Raw genomic sequence first — 22,509 nt, forward strand, 5'->3', positions numbered from 1 at the left:
ATTGGGTGCTGTGGACGCGCAGGTAAGTGCCAGGTAAGTGACATTCACGTTTATGTTTCAGTAGTGGTTTGAGATGCCTAGAGAGCTCATAACCTGCACCCCCGGTGTTAGTGCTCCCGCCCAGAGTAGGGCACAGTCCTTCACGTGATGTTCACCTCCCGCACCACACGCTCAGCTTGGATCCAAGTTAGGTGCATAGGCCTGTCGTACAGACCACATTAGGTGGTTCCGACTTGTAGGTGACCCGCGATTAGTCGCACAGTCTTCACGTGATCGTAGCACTAGAGCGTATATATATATGTTACACCCAGGCCTGTCGTACAGACCACCTTGAGTGGTTCCGACTCGTGGGCAGGTTCAGTTTTAGAGTTGAGATTTGAGCTCTAGATGCAGCCGTACAGGTCACGTTAGGTGACTCCGGCTGCCAGATGTTATGATGTTGATATGATTTATACCTGGGCACTTACATTCATATTGAGGCTTTGGCATGGCATATCTTGAGCATGATTGGCATACCCTTGAGCATGTTGTGCATGTTTATACATACGTACATATGTTTATTTTCTGGGAAGTATACAGGTTTTACGGCGAGGGGTTAGATTGTATTTTGCTAAATGGTTTTCAAAGAGCTTTGTTTTTGCCCACTCACGCTTTTGTTTTGCGCCCCTCCAGGTTCTAGTTGCTTAGCCGTTGCGGTGGTTTCCCTTGAGAGCTTTTCGGCGTTCTGACAGACACTCCACATTGTAGGGTCGCCTTCGGGCGTACTACTGTTATCGTTTTTGTTTGGACTGCTCTAGACCTGCTCTGATTTTGTATATCACTTACTAGCACTTATATTAGTACCTTGTATGCTAGTTTTGAATTATTCGTACTTTTATATTACTACTTTATTAGCTTCCGCACGCGCACATGGCTACGTCACCTTTGTGTGATGGCCAGCACGCTCCGATCTCGGTCGGGGTGTGTCAGTTTTTGCCTAATGACTTCATATATACTAACCTTTCTGCATGCGCTTTAGCAAAGATTAAAATAACCATGTATAAGTACTAGCTGACTCATGAGGAAAGTTTGATGAGGTGAAAGACGGTGTTTAAGTAGTTCATATTGGTAAGGCGATAAAAAGAGGCATCGATTGGAAGGTCAGTTGGTGACCTGCCGAGAAAGGCAATGACATCGAGCACGGTGGGGCTCACTAGGCTAAGGGGCAAGATCATCATATTAGTGGCCAAGCACCAGAAGTTTAGGGTGGCCACCAAAAGCTCGCAGTCCATATTGATCTCGACTGTAGAGATTTTGTTGGCATCAAGAATGCCTAACTTTTTCTTGGAGTCGTCGAAGTGTATCTGGTTGACCCAAGAAACCCAACCGGTGGGGGTCGAAGGCAACTTGGGGTTTGGCAACTTCCCACTTCGACCAACCACCTCCCTTGAAGAATGGGTCGAGTAGGTTCGTCTGCATCAGCGAGACGATCGAATCTGGGACGGTATCCTTGAATAGAAGGCCTAGGACCTGAATTTTGGTCTCTTTTTTCATCTGGGTATCTAAAAAACACATAGCAAAAAGGGTTCCAAAAATCAAAGTGACGGGATCCTAAGGTCACAAATGAACTAAACTCTGTAAATTAATACAATTTCAAAACCTTATGATGCAATGTGAGAAAAATGCAAGCTCATGGCCAATTATGAAAATCAATTCAAACTTAAAGGGTTTGAAATTTTTTTTATTTTTTTTATTTTTTTGTTTGGTCAAAAAATAGATTTTGTTAAATTAGATGTTAGATTAACCACCGATAGGGTTCGAACTCACGCCGTTTGGCAAGGGTTGAACTTCTTTTCACCACTGTAGTAAAGGGCCACTTGCATTTAAAATGTAGTTAGGAAACTGGGGGATACAAGACTCCGAAGCACCTTGGCAACAGTAAAAAAAATGAGAACCCGCTAGACATCTACTTACCCATAACTATACTATTACCTCATCACCTTCTATAACAGTATTACCACAGCCCAGTTTAACACAGGGAAGACTAAGTGCACGATGTAACAGCAGTAAAACAATCCACAGACAAATGCGAAAACCAATCCTTCCATGGTACGATGAATGATAAATAAAAGACGATAGACCTATTCTATCAATAATAAATATAAGTTTGCAATTCATAGGACAACACTGACACTCTGCCTCACATGCAACTAGGCTGCCCAAAATGAAGCACATAGAATAAATTGCATCATAGCTATTATCATATTGTTTGCATTTACCAGCAGACCCAAGTTCTAGAATCTTGCAAAAGAGGAAACTATATAAAACGTTAGTATTTCCATGATATATGTCCGTACTTTGAAAATGTAACAGCAACACCCTCAATTGGCAAGGAAATAAAAATCATTGAAGAAAAAAAAGATCAAACACTTGTACAAAGATTTGAGAAATAAAAGAGCATGCGTCAGAAATTCCATTTGCATCAAGTTTGGAAATCACCTTTACTCTGCCTTCCTATTTACTTTTAGATATGGCAAGGCTCCAATCACGTTGTCATAGTCACTTCGACTAACTGCATGCTGCACATGGCAAAAGCCAAACTAACATAAGAAACCGAGTAGCAGTACTAAACCTGTGGGCATCTAGATGGTGGGGGTGTGTGGGTTGAGTGCTCGGTAATTGGTGGGTTATGGACCTATGGTTCATTTAGATGAGCCATATCCATTCATTTGGACGAGCTAGATGGGTTTATAAGAACCAAGTAACATAAGAAACATTACTTTTTCACTTTTCCCACGAAAAGCTCACTCCAAAGCTTCTCCTTCCCCAATTTCAACTGTTCACTCTTTCCAAATTGCAAGCTATTGATGGCATTGCCTTGCCTTTTGAAGTTGAGCTTTAAAACAAGCCAACTCAAAAAAAAAAAAAAAAAAAAAAACCACACCGATAATGATAAATGCTATGAACATATGAAGCATACAACAGACAAGATAACAAACTCAAATGGGTAATGGATGAGAAGACAATCATTATTTCTCTAGAACAAGAACAAATGATAAAGCGATTGCAAACTATGTACCAATTTTTTCAAAGTTCATGAACAAATTGTTGATAAGTGAGAAGGAACCATTTCTTGCTCAAGTTTCACTTGAACTGGTTCTAAAAGTAGTAGGGTTCAGAATGAGCCCTTAAAATCATGGTAATATCGCAAATTAAATTCAAACATAAACTCCTTGAGTCAAACATTGAATGTTTCAAAGAAAATCATTCTATAACAAAACATTAGACAATTGAAAGTGGAGGGAAATATATACTAATTGAACATAGTTCTCTAATTGAAAGTGGAGATAAGTTATACAAAACGCACCATTTTGGAGAGTCGAGTTCTCCTCTTGGCATTCTTCTTTACAAGTAAATGTTGCTTTCCAGCTCTCCTACGAACTAGTTTTCCTCTACCCGTCACCCTGAAGCGTTTCGCTGAAGCCTATCAACAATAATTCACCAAATACTTACTATTTAGATGACAAAACAAATAAAATTTTGAAGGCTAACAATTAAACAACAACAAACAACGGCCTAAGTTGGATTTGATTGGGGGAATTGATAGGAGCATATTTAGGCGACTTACTTAGTTTGTTTTCGTGCATTTATATTGTTAATTCATAGTTGTTTTAGTAGTTTAAGCCATTTTCGTGTGTTTTTAGGTTCATATGGCTAAGGAAGCAAACAGATGCATTTTGGAGCATTTTGGAGCAAATTAGAGATTGAAATGGATATCATATGCTTGGAGCCAAGAGGATGGACGAAATTGAAGGATTCCTAATCCATTGCAGCCACATGCACATTCAATCATTCACACCAAAACCTTGCACATGCTTTCCCATTTCATTATTCATTCACTTTGCAGCCACCATTCACTCTTTAATCCACATGCATTCATCATCATTCACCACACCTTGCAGCCACATGCATTCCCCTTTTATATTTCCAACCCACATGCACTTCCCCCTTTATCATTTCAGCACATGCACTTCCCACTTCATCATTTCAGCCACCAAACATTCACATGCATTTCATTCATCATTTCCACCCCCACATGTCCCTTTAATCATTCAAACATGCACTCCCTTTAATCACATGCATAAATCAGCCACATGCATCTCCCATCACCATTTCAGAATTCTAGCATTTGCACATGCAACCTAGCTGTCATGTTCCCTCTCCCATCCATCCATCTCCCTATAAAAACCATACACACTTCATTCATTCTCATTCATTCTTCCATATTCAGAAATTCACCAAAACCCCTCCCCCTTTGCCGTGCAAATCCACCAATTCCCTACAAATCCAAACACCACTCCTCTTCCATTTCCATCACTCCCCAAACCATTCACACCATCAAACTATCCTTAGACCTTGTGCTACAACGAAGAGGAAGAGAAGAGTGCCTAAACGTTCATACAATTCAAGTTTGAGTTGTTGGAATGTTTAGGTGTTTCTTTGATTTCAATGTTTAATTTCAATACTCTTTGTTTTGTACGTATGAGGAATGGAAGAGAAGAGTGCCTAAACGTTCATACAATTCAAGTTTGAGTTGTTGGAATGTTTAGGTGTTTCTTTGATTTCAATATTATGAAGAACTAAACCCCCCTTAGCTAGGGGGTGATTCAAAATATATGTTTATACTTGCATTTTGATTTGATTACTTCTAATTGCGTTTCATAAGTTGTGGATTCAATTTGTTTAACTATTTGATTGATAACTTGTTTATGTATGTTTATTAAGAGTGCACACTTAATTTTCATGCATGAATATGACGCTAGAATATAAGTGAGTTTCACCTAATCGTTATGAACTTATATTCACAAGTAGTGGAGGTTGCTTATAAACAATCGCGTTAAACGAATTCTTGGCATAAGTTTCATGCAATCATAGTAACGAATGCCCCGTCAACACTTATAATTTTCATAGAGCGTAATGATTCTTGCTTGTATCTCTATTATGCAATCATGTAGGGGACTTGTGGGGAATGTTTTGGGTTGTCGTATGCAATCATCCAATTCAATAACGTTAGGAAGATTTGAAGGTTAATTAGTGCATCACGGTTAACTTGGAGTGTTGAGAATTAATGATTTATTGAAATACAATTGGAAATCATTTTATTATGCAAGTATAACATGTATGGAGATGAACCCCTTAGCTAGGTTCCCATCCATTCAATTCCATCAAATTCATCTTTACATTCTGTCTAGTTTATTAACTTGTTTCGTTATTTCAATTCTCGTCAATTTAAAACCCCCCTTTACTTTCTTGTTCTTTAGTGTTTAGACTTTGTTTAGTTTATGTTTTAAAGTGTTTTGATTCAATTTATTTCCCAAAATTCGTCCAATTCACCAAAGTGCTCAAAACTGCCCAGAAAGTGATTTTAAGGCTGTTTTGAGTGTTTTGGGTGATGTTTGAGTCTTTTGGTTTGTTTTAGTGTTATAAAGTTTAGTTTTGCATTCTTTGAGTCTAGTATAGTGTTTCATATTGTTATTTTATGTTTTTGAGTCAAATCCAAGTGGTTAACAATCCCTCCTAATCCCCGGTCTAGAACGATCCCTACTTATACATATACTACAATTTGACGAAAAGAGGGTTTAATTTGTGTGCGTATAAATCACGCATCAAATTTTGGCGCCGTTGCCGGGGATTAGCAATTTTGCTAATCTCTTGGATTGTTTGTTTCTGTTATATATTTTAGTTTTAGTTTTTTATTTTTGTTTTGTTTGTTGAATTCAAATACTAGAGAAGAACAACATGGCACTTGATAATGCTTCTCTTTTGTCACAGCTCATGGAAAGGTCTCAAATGCAAAGTGTTGATATATTTGATCTTCAATCAAGGAATAACGTGTTTTCCAATACTTACAGTTCAGATTGGAGTGATCATTCAAACTCTATGTGGTGGGAACCTCAACATGTTCAAGAAGAAGGATATTGGCAGCCGTATGAGGAGTTCTATTCAAGACCTATACACCCACCACAACCTCATATTCAATATGCCCAACCAAATTTAAGTTCGTCAATAGATTATAATCAAAAGCTTAACGAATTAATTTGTTTGGTGCAGGGCTCACAAAATCAAGACAATGAGGATCGACAAGAAGACAAAAGGTTGGACCACTTGGAAAAGCAAATTGGGCAGATAGCGGAGTTCGTAGGACAATTTTGCGACCAAGGCAAACTCCCTAGTTCAACCATTGTAAATTCGAAGGGAGGATTTGAAGCACCTTTGTCAGAAGCACTTATTGCTCCTACGCCATCTAATTCAAGTAAGGTTGTTCCAATTAGTTCTAACCCCATTCCAACAAATATCCCTATTCCTTGCAGGTTCATGAATTCCAAGGAAGAAGAAAGTGAAAAAGACATCTTGGAAGCCCTTCCAAAGGTGCAAAGTAGGGAATGTCATGAATTCATCAAAGAGGACGTTCTTGAAACCACAAAATCCAAAGAAGTTAAATTTGATGACATTGGACAAGTCATAACCATCACTTGCAATCTGACCAAGTCCAATATCCCTGAAACTTTGAAAGGAGTGGTGTTTGTCATTGAGTTCTTATCGGACAAAACAAGTAAGTTTTTTTTTTCCAAATTCCATTACATTTTATACTAACTTGCTGTTTTTTATGAATCAGGCACCTACACTAGAATTCAAACCAATGCCGGTTCACTTCAAGTATCACCTTCCATTCAAGGACCAATTCCATGCCGTTTGATTTTATTTATGTTAAAAAAATAAAAAATAAAAAAAAAATAAAAAAATTTATTAAACATGGAGAAAGATGGAGCTTCACAAAGGTTGTTTACGTGAAGCCCCACTATGAGGCGTCGAAGCGGAAGGCATAGAAGCGGGAGGCATAGTAGCGGAAGGCATCGAAGCGGAAGGCTTTGGAGCGGAAGGCATCGGAGCGGAAGGCATCGGAGCGAAAGACATCGGAGCTAGAGCATTCCAGGCCTCAATACTTGGCCAAGCGCTGGATGAGCCAGGAAAAAGGTGCCTCTGGAGGAAAGACGAAAACCTTTGACGGTCACTGTGAATCCGACCTTCAGACTCTTGCAGCTCATCAAGCTTCCTCTTCATGCCCGTCGAATAGTTGTTGGCAAGCACCTGCAAACTTCTATTCTCGTACTTAAGCTGCTGGATCTCTTGCTTAAGACTTTCCACCTCTGCCATCAATGATTCCACCTGACGGGAGCGGGCAAGCAGGCGTTGGCCCATGTTAGACACAGAACTCGCACACTGAACACTAAGTGCGAGGGACTCTTGAACGGCCAACTCATCGGACCGTCCTGACAGCAGCCTACTATCTTTTGGAGTAAGGAGGTTCCTAGCTACTATTGTAGCTGTTGTGGCGTCCTGCATCATGGAGTCTTCACCTGTAAGAAGACCGTTAGAAGATAAAAAAGAAGGGCGCCATACATTACCTTGACGGGGCGCAACCGGATCGCTGCTAAGACTCAAATCTAAGCTAAGGTTCGATGAGTTAGTCATTTTTCAAAGGTGTTCAAGAATAAGGGTTGATGGAGTAAATTTTCAAAGGGCCGGAGTCGATTTTCAAGAATGGGCAATTCTTCAGAGTGTGTATGTTGGCGGTGATCGATAGCTCTATAAAAAGCCAAGGCGACGCGTCCACCGATTCAAAGAGCCGGATTTTCCGGCGTAAGTTAAGCGACGCTCCCTCGGCTTTTCAGAAAACGCGTTCAACTTTGTCAAAAGATTTCTGACAAAGCTGAAAACACGTGGAGGCCATCATCGCAACTACACGTCTTTAGCCGACAAGGGCAAAGTTCGGCGACGCTTTCTCTGCTTTTCAGAAAACGCGTGCAGCTTTGTCAAAATGAGCCGCATCTGCACTACCACGTGTCGTTCAGAAAGCGAAGGGGCGTCGTTCAGAAATCGAAGGGGCGCCTGCTCAGAAATCGAAGAGGCGTCGTTCTGATATCGAAGAGACATTTGTCGACAAGGGTAAAAGAACAGTACCACCACTTGATATTATCTCTATATATGTCGACTTTCGTCTTTTATGGCAAGGCAAACCTGAATAAAATGCCCAACTCTCCCTCACCTCTGAGGGCGCACTCCCAGCAAAGCCTTTCGAAATACTCAATTCTTTCGTCTTCCCCAAAGATGATACCAGATGCCTGGAGTACAGATGACCCAGGAGGAAACGGCGGATTGAAGTGTGCTGATTCATTCACCGCTTCTTCAAAAAGCAAAGGTATCTCATATCATCAAGGTCAAAAGCAAAAGTATCTCATATCATGCTCTTTCCCTGTCTTTTTCTTTGTCCTTGTTCTTACTCGCATGGCAAAGTAAAAGAAGCAATCAGCCGGCACTTGGAGTCAGTCTTCCGATCTGGAGCCAACTGCCTGGAATCTATTCCTGATTGCTTACCTAGCGTTGCTCTCGAGTAGTCATCTTCAACGGAGCAAGTAAGGCAAGTGAAAATGATACATTGAAGCATGTGGAGACAAGCAACAACTGCATATGCTGAGCTATCCTCTAACCCTCTTCAATACGAATTGGAAAGATTGAACAAAGAAACAGATAAAAGGAGGAAGCTCAGACCTAGCTCAGACCTTCGGGGGAGACCCAAAAGAATCCTGCTGCCCAGTTCAAGAAGTAGCACAAAGGAAAATCAATGATGGGCGGAAACCAGTTCAAGAGAAAGCCTGTGGAATCACCAAGATCAATGCCTCAATACAATCACCAAGGAGAAGATGGAATTTACACTCCATAACCAGATTTGCGTCCCTAAACTCTTCTCTTTGTTAATTACATTCTGCCATGTTTAGTATGTTTAGTTGTTTTTTTGTGTGTTTACTTATGTTTTGTGTGAATCTATGCTTAAAACATTGAGGACAATGTTTGATTTAAGTGTGGGGGGGTAACTAAGTATATTTAATGCAAATTCGTGGGATTTTATCACCCATAACTTCAAATGTTGTTCCTTGCTGTTTTAAGGTGTTTTTAAGTTGTTTTAGAGTGTTTTAGTAGGTTTTGTTTTTATAACTCCGAAAATCACATAAAAATTTGAAAAATGTGTTTTGAAAAGCTTAAAAAGAGTGTTTTGAGTCGTTTTTGTGTGTTTGTGTCTTAGGGTACCTTCCAACAAAATGACATGGATTTGATTTGTAATTGCATGACGGTTAAAAAGAGTTATAAACATAGATGAAAGTTTGATTTACTCTTGGTGTATGCTTGGTTATGGTTATAATGTATGACTTCACATGCAATCATAAAAGAAAAATTCGTTTTTGTAACATGCTTGAAGGAAGGAACTCAAACAAACGCTACGACCCTGTGAGACTCGAGCCATTACCTTCTTTGGAGAGTTATTTTCTGTGATTCTTTGTTTTCTAAAGTTGTTGCATGATCTCATTATTCCTTGCTTGGTTGCTACTTAGAATGCAATTGTATCATGATAGAACTAAATGCTAGAACTTATATCCGTTTCATTCAAAGCATGATATTGATTGCATAACATACAATAAGATGAAGTTGTTAGTCAAGCCAAAGCCAAAGAGCCTATCCCTTTTCACATGTATTGTAGGATTACCCCTTTTGAGCCTTTTCAAGCTTATTTTCTTTGTTAACCCCTTGTTCTTAAAGGATAGTGAAGCATGACTTAGAATGAACTCCTTTTGATCAATATACTGCAGAAAATAAGTGTGGGGGAAGATAATAGGGCACGGCCAAAGAATGAAATAAAGAAAAGAAAAAAAAAATTGTTGTTGAAAAGAAAGAGAAAAAAAAAAAAAAAAAAAGAGTTGAAAAAAATAAGTGAGAATGATCTCACAAGCATTGGTTATTGAAGGAAGGGTCCAAAAGAGTGAATTTGACCCTAGTTGTTGCATGAATCTTCCCTTGTGTTTGAAAGTTGATTTCTGCCATTAAAAGTGAGTTTAAGTTTCAATTTCATTACTTCGCTTCCTATTACTTTAAGAACCTTTGTTTTACTTTACCTTTCTTTGTTAAACCATTACCCTTAGCCTCGTTACAACCCTCAACTTCTATCTTGATGTTATGTATTCAATATGTGGAGTTTGGAATTGATATGAGCTTATGGAATCACTGGTTCTCGTTCTAAGTAGTAGCATTCCATTCATGAGATCATATTCATGTCATTGTCGTAAATCCAGAAAATGCTTTCTTTGATATAACATATGTGAGTGTTAGAATTCATATTTACATCAATCTTCTCACATATAACTAGTGTAGGGTGTGTAGTCAGAAAATCTGTGTGAAAAACGAGTGCATATCTTGTAAGGATTTGAGCAAATTCTCTAAGGCATGTTACTACATTCGAAATGTGTTTTAAATGCTTAATTGTGAACTAGTACGTGGTGACTATGATTAAGAATGTACTTAAGTGTAAAGATGGCTAAAATATGTGGGAATAATGATTTTTAACTTGTCATGAGCATTGGAAATCCTTGAGACAATTGTTGGAAAGTGTAGGTTGTGTTTTGTTCGTTTTGTTTTGTTTTTGGTTTCTTTTGTTTTGTTTTGCTCGAGGACTAGCAAAAGCTAAGTGTGGGGGAATTTGATAGGAGCATATTTAGGCGACTTACTTAGCTTGTTTTCGTGCATTTATATTGTTAATTCATAGTTGTTTTAGTAGTTTAAGCCATTTTCGTGTGTTTTTAGGTTCATATGGCTAAGGAAGCAAACAGATGCATTTTGGAGCAAATTAGAGATTGAAATGGATATCATATGCTTGGAGCCAAGAGGATGGACGAAATTGAAGGATTCCTAATCCATTGCAGCCACATGCACATTCAATCATTCACACCAAAACCTTGCACATGCTTTCCCATTTCATTATTCATTCACTTTGCAGCCACCATTCACTCTTTAATCCACATGCATTCATCATCATTCACCACACCTTGCAGCCACATGCATTCCCCTTTTATATTTCCAACCCACATGCACTTCCCCCTTTATCATTTCAGCACATGCACTTCCCACTTCATCATTTCAGCCACCAAACATTCACATGCATTTCATTCATCATTTCCACCCCCACATGTCCCTTTAATCATTCAAACATGCACTCCCTTTAATCACATGCATAAATCAGCCACATGCATCTCCCATCACCATTTCAGAATTCTAGCATTTGCACATGCAACCTAGCTGTCATGTTCCCTCTCCCATCCATCCATCTCCCTATAAAAACCATACACACTTCATTCATTCTCATTCATTCTTCCATATTCAGAAATTCACCAAAACCCCTCCCCCTTTGCCGTGCAAATCCACCAATTCCCTACAAATCCAAACACCACTCCTCTTCCATTTCCATCACTCCCCAAACCATTCACACCATCAAACTATCCTTAGACCTTGTGCTACAACGAAGAGGAAGAGAAGAGTGCCTAAACGTTCATACAATTCAAGTTTGAGTTGTTGGAATGTTTAGGTGTTTCTTTGATTTCAATGTTTAATTTCAATACTCTTTGTTTTGTACGTATGAGGAATGGAAGAGAAGAGTGCCTAAACGTTCATACAATTCAAGTTTGAGTTGTTGGAATGTTTAGGTGTTTCTTTGATTTCAATATTATGAAGAACTAAACCCCCCTTAGCTAGGGGGTGATTCAAAATATATGTTTATACTTGCATTTTGATTTGATTACTTCTAATTGCGTTTCATAAGTTGTGGATTCAATTTGTTTAACTATTTGATTGATAACTTGTTTATGTATGTTTATTAAGAGTGCACACTTAATTTTCATGCATGAATATGACGCTAGAATATAAGTGAGTTTCACCTAATCGTTATGAACTTATATTCACAAGTAGTGGAGGTTGCTTATAAACAATCGCGTTAAACGAATTCTTGGCATAAGTTTCATGCAATCATAGTAACGAATGCCCCGTCAACACTTATAATTTTCATAGAGCGTAATGATTCTTGCTTGTATCTCTATTATGCAATCATGTAGGGGACTTGTGGGGAATGTTTTGGGTTGTCGTATGCAATCATCCAATTCAATAACGTTAGGAAGATTTGAAGGTTAATTAGTGCATCACGGTTAACTTGGAGTGTTGAGAATTAATGATTTATTGAAATACAATTGGAAATCATTTTATTATGCAAGTATAACATGTATGGAGATGAACCCCTTAGCTAGGTTCCCATCCATTCAATTCCATCAAATTCATCTTTACATTCTGTCTAGTTTATTAACTTGTTTCGTTATTTCAATTCTCGTCAATTTAAAACCCCCCTTTACTTTCTTGTTCTTTAGTGTTTAGACTTTGTTTAGTTTATGTTTTAAAGTGTTTTGATTCAATTTATTTCCCAAAATTCGTCCAATTCACCAAAGTGCTCAAAACTGCCCAGAAAGTGATTTTAAGGCTGTTTTGAGTGTTTTGGGTGATGTTTGAGTCTTTTGGTTTGTTTTAGTGTTATAAAGTTTAGTTTTGCATTCTTTGAGTCTAGTATAGTGTTTCATATTGTTATTTTATGTTTTTGAGTCAAATCCAAGTGGTTAACAATCCCTCCTAATCCCCGGTCTAGAACGATCCCTACTTATACATATACTACAATTTGACGAAAAGAGGGTTTAATTTGTGTGCGTATAAATCACGCATCAGGAATTCACAGTTCAAGGTTTCACTATGAATTTATTTGGTGGACTAATATCAAATTCGAATTCACTACTATACCAATAAAGAAGAGAATCATAATATCTACTCCAGATTCCACATTGCTTATTTTCCAAAGATTTTCCCAGTAACCAAACAAAAATGACGACTAATACCTTGTGGGTCTTCATTTTGTAGCCTTTGGCTGAGACGATGGTAAGAGAGCTAAGGCGGCGAGGAGGGGTGAAAGTAATAGCGCAGAGCTTGTGGGGAAGAAGCGAGTCCAACCCAGAAATGCTATGAGATTGAGAGGAACTGAGTCTCAAGGGTTTGGGCCTCTTGAACTGACCGAGTTGAACTGAGCCGTGATCGAGTTGAGTTGGGTAAGAGCACGATGGGGAGTATCTTAAACCAAACGATGCCGCCATGGTCATGGTTACACCTTCACAAGCCATTCTTACCTTCTCTTCTTCCGCTGACAGAAAACAAGTTTGTGGATAAAATTTAAGCGTTTAATTCGACTCCTTATACACTGTAACTACAACGGGTGGTACACACCACATGTTACTATATAAATAGTGAGATATATATGTTAAAAAGTTAATAATTTAAAAAATAAAATTTCTCATCACTTATAAAAACACGTGGTGTACTACTCGCGTTTCGGTCATACTCGAGAGGAGGACCATGGGTTCCAAATCTGTCTTTTTTGTGTCTCATTACTAATATTTTGACATGTCTTCTAATTTAACTTAAAAATAACTTTAGTTAAAAGCAAAAGAACTGCGAAGAGAATGAGGATTACTTCGGAACTCTAGGAGCATTGGCGTTTTAGGGCGGAATCTAAAGGCTCTCCAACATGTGTAACCAAAAACACTCTGTTGCAAACAAAAGTTCACATCTCCAAAGAAGATGAATACGAATATGGACCAACTGTTGTGTTAGTGTTTGGATCTAAATTTACATCATCGGCCCGTGCAATCAAGGTTGTTGAGTGTGTATAGCTCCACACTATCAGATGGAGAAGCAAGAATAATTTTGTTATTGTTAAATGATAACATTATGATTTTTCATCATAGCAATTATATTTTAATAAGGAATTATCTTAACGTTTTCTTATCCAAGATAAATGGGATGCAAAATATATCTGTGATCTGGAAGTAAACAATACAATTCGAGTTGAGGACTCTTATCTCGTGGCATGGCTTGGATATGATGGTCATGATAGGCTTTAGCCTAGAGATGAAATAAGAAAATAGTGACGTGATGTAGTAGAAAGTTATCATGCATGCATGGATAAAGATTGTGAAATGATGGTGGGATAATTAGCACCATCGAATATTTTTGGCAGGATGCCAAGAATCTTAGTCAAATGGCATTGCATGCAAGACTTGGGGATAAAGTGGAAGTGCATCAGGTCGCTACAAATGAACATGTGGCCCCAGTTTACAAGAGATGATTATCAAGAGTTGAGCTTTGGATTAATTAAAGGGGTCAGAATGAGATAAAGATAGGTTTTAGCCATGTTGGAAAAGTCAAACGACTAAAACATAGGCTTTGGCCTGCAGAACGTAAATCGCTTCATGAGTTTGAAATGCAATTGTATTATGCAATAAGTGTCAGCTGCCAAACAAGTATAGTAGCTCTATAAATACAAAGTGTCAGGCAATTAAGAAAGCCCCTCCAATTCAACACATAATTGCCCTACGTAAACTTCTCAAACAACTTGAGATTTTTATTTTCTTTTTCTCCGCCAACACATCTTCAGTTTGGATAAACAACACTAGAGCCGTAGAATTAGCCAACCGAGGAACACCTTTAGTTTGGATAAACAACACTGCTTTGAGACCGTAGAATCAGCCAACCGAGGAGCACCTTTAGTTTGGATAAACAACACTGCTTCGAAACTGTAGAATCAGCCAGCTGAGGAACACCTTTAGTATGCCCACAAAGGCTTTCATTGATGTAATAGCTTTTGGAATACTTATTGTGTTAAACTATTATATGTTTAATGAAGGGAAAAGCTTATTGTTAATCACTATTTATTGTATTATGTGTTTAAGTAATAAGGGAATCCAAGGAATGTATTTAATCTAAGAGAGAAGTGATCTAAGTAAGTTAGATTAACGAGACCTTTCTCTTATGTTCATTCCTAAAACGTTCCTAGCCATAGGATTGACAATTGAGCATTGACAATCCGCTAAGGTTAGTATGTGTTATGTTAACTCAAGCGTGAGTATGACTAGTCTCAAGTCATTTAGTGTTGGGCACAGAGACAAACATATAGGCGCTCAAAATGGTAATTGAGTACACTGAACTACGATCAAAAGAGAGTTCGAACAATACATGTCATGTAAGAACTCGTAAGTTGCAATATGCAAAGTAGCCCTTTAACCTGAGACATCATAGATGTCTAATGGTTAGGTCCTTGATCTTTGATCATGTCAAAGGCATTACATCGAGAGTGCCCACGACATTGTTGGGGTCAAGCTATCTAGTCATGTACGCATATGAATGCACAACAAGGGATCTTTGACCTTCCATGGTGGAGGGAGAATACTCTGAGATATGATTTGGAAATCTTTGACCAAAGCATACGAATATGACTTAGGAAGTTTGTTCCAAATCATTCAATTGAATCATACAGAGAAGTATCATATTGGATAGTAGACATGAAACAAACTATCACTCAAATAATGTGATTAAGAATATTGTATTAGAGAAGGACCGTATTGCAGCGTAATTGTAACTGGATAGGTTCTCCGACCACTTCTACTTAGTTTGGGTAGCCATGACATACTGCTAGATGTCACTCATGGTTTGTGGAAGCCCTGAAGATTAGCAAACACTAATCTTCATCAAGGGAAGAATTAAAATGTAGTTTCAATTCACAATCGATCATTAAGAGTAAGAATCGCCCACTGCCTCACTAATTCGAACCTAATGAATCGTACACCGAGTAAGGATGAAAGTGAAGAAATATAAATGAGATGGATAAGCAATTAAATGGTTTAATTGTGAATGGTCAAGATTAATTAATTATACGAAAGGTTCGTATTGGGCTTTCAAGTTAGTTTCGGGTCTCGAGGCCCAAAAGGGTTTTGGTACGCAAGGCCCATTATGTTTAAGTTGTATGACAACTAAAAAAAAAAAAGGGCAAATAGCCCAATAACTAAAGGATGGCCGGCCATAGGGTGAGTGGTAGTGAACTTGGCATAATTGCAAGTTTGCCACTCAAATGTGAGGTGCTATAAAAGGAACTTTATAGTTTTACCACATCAAGGGTTTTTCTTTGAGGCAAAAGAGCAAAATTCTTTCTCTCTTTGTCTTCCAAAGAGGCCGGCCACACTTTGATGCAAGGCGCAACGGATAGAAACAAAATAAAATGAAAAATAAGATTGATAGGTAGGGTTTAATATCTCCTAGTGCAAGGAAAGGCCTGAAGACCCTATAAACTTTGCTTCTAGTACCAGCCTACAACGTAGACACTAGAAAGAACAAAGATGCAAACTCTTAAACAAGAGAAAGGCACATAAAAAACGAGTTTACAACTCAAATATCAATATGATAATTCAAACAATTTTGCCCCTTCTTCTTTACAAATACAAGTGTTTATAGGCTTACAACTTAAAGTGAAAAATATGAAAAAACAAAAAATAAAGGCTTACAATATAACTCCTAAAAAACTAAATGATTTCATAAAATGTCATTAACCTAGGAATTCCATAAGCCACAAATTTAAAGCTAGCATATTCCTTTACTTACAATATAACTCCTAAAAAACTAAATGATTCCATACGCTAGCATATTTCTTATGACATTAAGAAAAGGTAAATTAACATTCACTTTACTTAAAATATCAAAAATTTCTTTAAATGACTTATCCTGCTTGCCTTTGGCAAGTCTTCCAGGAAATGGGATGAGAAGAGTGTAAGGTTTTGCAGCCTTGTGAAGATTTGGGACTTTAAATGAAGAAGTGACATTACTTGGTTCGTCATTTGGTTTCTCATTCTCTTCTTGAGTCACACCTGCATTCACATGATCAGATTCATTAGTAACTTCATTTCCAACTCCATTATTAATAACCTTACCACTTCTAAGTGTAGCAATTGCTTTGGCCTATTCTTGGTTCCTTTGAAGTATCACTGGTTGGCTCGGAAACTTTTCGGCCTTTCTTTGACTCAAAGCATCTGCAATCTAACCTAATTGTGTTTCCATTTGGTTAGAGTAACTGAATGTTGTTGGAGAGTATTAATGGTAGTTTGTTGGAATTGAACGGTATTTTGAGCTAGCATTTTGACTGTATCTTCAAGTGTAGCAGCATGCTTTGGTTGGAAATTTTGAAACTAATTGTTATTTTTCCATGAGAGATTTGGATGGTCTCTCTAACCAGGGTTGTATGTATTAGAGAATGGGTCATTTTGTGGCCTCTGATTATAAGAGTTCATGAAATTCACTTGCTCTTGGATGAATTCGGGGTAAGCCTCACTACCTGAGCATTGATAAGTAAGATGACCTGGTATGTTGCAAATGGCATACACCTCAGCTATCTTGGGCACCATATTAAGCACGGAATCAAGCTTCTTTTCCAAACCTATCACATCCCAGCCCGGGGTCCACCACATCCCGAGCCCGCTCCACCACCATAACACGATATTGTCCGTTTTGGGCCCTGACCACGCCTTCACGGTTTTGTTTCTGAGAACTCACACGAGAACTTCCCAGTGGGTCACCTATCATATGAGTGCTCTCGCGCGCTATTCGCTTAACTTCGGAGTTCTCATGGAACCCAAAGCCAGTGAGCTCCCAAAAGGCCTCGTGCTAGATAGAGATGGGAATATACATATAAGGATCACTCCCCTGGGTGATGTGGGATCTTACAATCCACCCCCCTTAGGGACCCGACGTCATCGTCAGCACACCACACTACCAGGGTTAGGCTCTGATACCAAATTGTCACATCCCGGCCCAGGGTCCACCATATCCCGGGCCCATTCCACCACCGTAGCACGATATTGTTTGCTTTGGGCCCCGACCACGCCCTCACGATTTTTTTTTCTGAGAACTCACACTTGAACTTCCCAGTGGGTCACCCATCATAGGAGTGCTCTCGCGCGCTACTCGCTTAACTTCAGAGTTCCCATGGAACCCGAAGCTAGTGAGCTCCCAAAAGGCCTCGTGCTAGGTAGAGATGGGAATATACATATAAGGATCACTCCCCTGGATGATGTGGGATCTTACAAAACCAGCCACCTGCAATGCAAAATCTTTATGAGAACTCATTTCATACACTCTAGCTCGTTTACCTCTTGTATCTTTGTGTTGAGCATTAGATCCCAACATCTGATAGATGTTATATAACTCTTAAGCATTCTTTTTCTTCAAAGCCCCACCTGCTGCAGTGTCAATAGTAGATTAACATGTTTGGGTTAATCCACCATAAAAAATTTGCATTTGTAAGTAAGGAGGTAACCCATGATGTGGACATTGCAGCAAAAGGCCTTTAAAGCACTCCCAACATTCATTGAAAGGTTCTCCATCATCTTGCTTAAAGTTAAAGATTTGTCCTCTCAAAGTGGTTGTCTTTTTAGTAGAAAAGAACTTCTCTAAAAATTTCTTAGCTACGACATCCCAAGTGGTGAGCGAACCAGGTGCTAAAGTCATTAGCCAACCCTTAGTCTTATGTTTCAATGTCTAAGGAAAAACTCTCACCCTCATATTTGCTTCATTCACTCCCTGCAAAGGTAAACCACTCACAACATTATAGAATTCTTTAATATGGGCTAACGGATTTTCATTAGGTAAACCATAAAATGAAGAAATCATATGAAAATGTGAGGATTTGAGATCATAGTTTCTAGCTTCAACAGGCAACAAGATGCACGAGGGTGAATTTGGTATAACCGGCTGAGCATAGTCGTTCAAAGCTCGATTGTCATCGTCATTGTTTGCCATCTCTTCTTCTTGCTCAAAATTGCACTACTTAGAATAAGCACCTACACTCGTTGATCTAGAAGATTGATTGTCCTCTTCTTCATGGTTAGTTTGAGCACTAGTTGACAGAAAGTTCTCAAAAGTTCTCAAAAGCACCTACACTCCTACCCTCTGATCAAGAATGTTTACCGTGTTTTGTTTATCTATATTAAATCATGTTTAACATGTTTAAAAACCTATACATATCTTTTTTTGCCCAAAATTCAACAATATTTTTTGCATCCCCATACAACAGCATCTCCTCATTTTTTGTATGCAAAAGCTGGAACACAAAGTATATTAAATGGGGTTATTAGAAGAAATTCAGTTATTATAATGTTTTTTGTATCTTTGTACCAGAAATTTCTATGTTTTGTAACTGAATGTAATCCTTGTACCAAAAATACATAGAACTGCTACAATAGAATGGATAACTATAATTTGTATCTTAATATTATCTAAATTTAACCTTTTCCAGTTAACGCTTTTTCAAATTCATTGTTGTTATTGTTGTTCCTATTTTGTAACCGAAATTTTTTCATTTTTAACATCTCATCTTAACTTGAAGCCCGTGGCAACACGTGGGTATTACACACTAGTAAAAACTAATTCCTAGTTATTGTTAATATATCGGTTATATTATATATGTATATATATATATATATATAAATTACAGAAAAAAAAAATTCTACATGTTGGGTAATACCATAGGTAAAAAGAATCACAGAACAGACTTGCTATAATCACAACGCGACCAATTGCTCTTCCAAGGCTGGCAAGGGAAGGCGTCCGAAAAACCCCTCACGTAATGTGTTTATCCCCAAACTTAGCTTCGGCAAATATATTGGAAGCCCCATTTGTCCCACATCGGATAGAGGGAGAAGAGAAGAGTACTTTAAGTAGAATCACACCACTTTAACTAACACCGAGAGCTTTTGTGATAAAACCCTGATAACTCATATATTTCATGCATTTATACCATTCATTTCTAGTCTCTTTGTGATGTTTTTGAGTTAAATTGGTTGCATTTTACCTTATTTTGTGTTAGTGTAGTTACATGTACTTTAGGATCAATTTGCGGACAAAAGAAGTGAAAAAATGCCATTTTTAGGGTTGACCCTTATTCAAACTTGGAAAGATGTTTAGTGGCCTGTTTTGAAGCCCAAATAAAGAATCCAAGACAAATCTGGCTTGTTAGAAAACCAGGAGCAGAATGGGAAAGGAATTGGAATATCTAGCCAGATTTGGAGGAGCCAAATAAGGAAAAACGTTCAAAACTTTGGCTTAATGGTGGGGACCACCTTGCAATCAGCTACAACCCCATTTAGCCTATAAATACTAGGGTTTCATATCACTTTTTCACAAGCTCCCCTTGGGGGTCGCTCAGAGCTCTCTCTTTTCTCTATCTTTGGCCTTTCTTCCAGAAACAAAACCCTATTTCTCTTCACCATCCGCTACCACGGAAGAAACCACGCAGCCGCGTTGTTCTTGAAGGATTTCAACATCAGAATTGCTTCAAGGGGGTTTCTTCTATGAACTTTAATTTCACTCATGTTGTTCTTGATATTTATATATTCTGTAATCATGTTGTGTAATTAAGTTCATAGCTGGGGATTTCGATGTAGCCTTGCAAAACTATTCTAGTTTATTAAGTTAAAGTATTCGATTCATCAATCTGTTTCTTGTTTCATTCACTTATTTATCCACCGTTTCATTTCCACGCCCAGAGTCTTATCTTTTTCTTGGCTTCTTTGTCCACCGTTTCATTTCCTCGGTTAGAGTCTTATTTTTTTTCTCGGCTTCATTGTCTTGGCTTCAAATTTATGTTGCTTCAATTTTTCTGTCATTGACTGAGAAATTGGGGATTCCAGTCACCATGGGTATTTGTCGATGGTTGCAGGCAAAGAGCAGTATTCACCGAAGCGATGGTTGAGAATTGATGGTAGACCGAGCTATCGAGAAGCAAGTTTTTCTCAGTCTTGTTTTCTTTAGCCGATTCGACCAAGTGGAGTAGACGGTCTGAAGGTGCTGCTTCACCATGATCCCGGTGCTAATGGTGTTTTAGGTCGGCTAAATAGCCAACGGTGGTTCCAACTAGGGCAATAAATGGTGTTCAGTGGTGAAGTGGTACTCAACAATTTCACAAGTTTTTCAGGTAGAGTCTCGGCCAGTTGTTGTCTCTCGGCCGAGGATCTTTTCATAAGCATTTGGTCCACTCGGTGGAATTTGTCAGGTAAAGAAAAAATTTGGTGGAATCATATTTTTTACGGCCAAAAGAGATGGCATGCAAAAGATTATATGTTCATGATATAAATGAAAAGCCACCAATTTCAAGTGGTAGGTTTTCACGTGGGATATCCTTCTTTGGTGAAGCAGTCATTAGTTGGAGTTTGTCAAGGATCTTAAACACGAATGTCGCCTTACAATCAAGGCCAAGTGACGAAAGGCCACCACCGAAGAGGTTCGGTCGGAGTAATGCTCAGCAATGAAAAGGCCAATACCTCTTCAGCAATTGATTGGTTGGCCATTTAAAAATGAGTTAGTGGTGCATTTGTGAGAGATATATATATATATATATATATATATATATATATATAAACATCTTTGCACGGTCATGTAGAGGCCATTCGGTAGAAAAGAATTAGGCCAAGATTTTATGGCCTCGATTTTTACAAAGCCATTGTTGTCGACATTGGTTCAAGATTTTTAGGCCAAGTGCAGATGCTTTTCTAAGCTTGGCTGGGCTATGAGCCGAGTTCGGTGGTATTGACCCATTCGGCACCATCAATGTCAATCTTAACGCTTACTGTGGAGCGCGTCGAATTCGAAATTTTCCTCAACCATCAACTCTAATCCAAAGCCCTGATTCGAGAAGTTAATTCGGTGTTTCTTCGGTTCGACGAATCATTTTGACCGACGCCATATCATGTTCGACGACGACCTAGACACCATTTCACCCATGTGAGCTTGGTGGGGATATTTGGTAAAAGACAGGGTTTATCCAAATTTCGTCAATAGCATCAAATGTCGTTTTTCCAATCAAGGCCTCTACATCATCGGTCTCTACAATTAAGGTCGTTGAGTGAGCATAGCTTCCAACCGTCGGATGGAAAACTGAAGATAATTTTGTTATTATTGAAGAATAATACTATGCTTTTTATCATAATAATTATCTTTTAATATGATTCATCTTGACATTTTCTTATACGGGATAAATGGGATTCAAATTATCTCCAATCTGGAAGCAATAACAGAGTTCAAGTTAACATGGGACACGTAGATTGGAACAACTTGGAGTAGGAGATCGGCACAAAGATATTAAAGACGGGATTGCATTTGCATGCAGCGTGAGGCCATGGAGACTTCTATTTGGAGATTAATTCCATGCAATAAAGTGTCCAATTTGAAGAAATTAGCAATGTGAGTGGTGTTTGATTAATGTTGTGCATGTCCCTGATGTGCTATTGGCTTAGTGATAACTGTTGAATAAGAAGAGTATCCAAGATAACTCTAATGATCCCAAGAAGAAGAAAATAGAGCACACTCTTAAAGAAAGCTCACAAAACAAACTAATTAGCAAAGCTTTTCTTATTTAGCTCTAGGCTTTGTTTTTCCTTGGATGATATACAATGCTTGAGGACTTGGGTATTTATAGCAAACCAAATGAAAGCTACACCACACACTTACTTCACCTACAACATCCACCTACTTCACCTACAACCTCCACTTACTTCACCAACCTCACACACTTACTTCACCTACAACATCCACCTACTTCACCTACAATTGACATTGATTCTCAACACTCCCCCTCAATGTCAGCTCTCATTCTTTGCACTGTGCTGAGTAGACAGTGAAAATTTTCGAGCTTGCCTGTACTTAAACTTTTTGTGAACAAGTCCGCAACTTGATCATTCG

General features: G+C 38.4%; 1 protein-coding gene and 1 non-coding gene across 3 annotated transcripts; one reads left to right on the forward strand and one right to left on the reverse strand.

The window, feature by feature from the left end:
• Positions 1-2,261: 2,261 nt before the first annotated feature.
• Positions 2,262-13,084, reverse strand: LOC137730583 (large ribosomal subunit protein bL35c-like). Of its 2 annotated transcripts, none has more exons than XM_068469569.1 (3): positions 12,795-13,084; positions 3,347-3,463; positions 2,262-2,551 (listed from the first exon to the last, which is right to left on the reverse strand). In XM_068469569.1, exons 1-3 carry the CDS (start codon positions 13,071-13,073, stop codon positions 2,525-2,527), a joined length of 423 nt encoding a protein of 140 aa, XP_068325670.1. In that variant the 5' UTR covers positions 13,074-13,084; the 3' UTR covers positions 2,262-2,524. The 2 variants fall into 2 exon arrangements, with proteins under 2 accessions (XP_068325670.1, XP_068325668.1); XM_068469567.1 differs by having other exon boundaries at positions 2,262-2,558.
• A 5,004-nt stretch (positions 13,085-18,088) lies between these two features.
• Positions 18,089-18,195, forward strand: LOC137733057 (small nucleolar RNA R71). The gene has a single exon (XR_011068375.1). It is a non-coding gene; the product is annotated as a small nucleolar RNA R71 (small nucleolar RNA).
• Positions 18,196-22,509: the final 4,314 nt, after the last annotated feature.

Source organism: Pyrus communis, chromosome 4 (genome assembly GCF_963583255.1).
Source record: "Pyrus communis chromosome 4, drPyrComm1.1, whole genome shotgun sequence".
Classification (NCBI taxonomy): Eukaryota; Viridiplantae; Streptophyta; class Magnoliopsida; order Rosales; family Rosaceae; genus Pyrus; species Pyrus communis.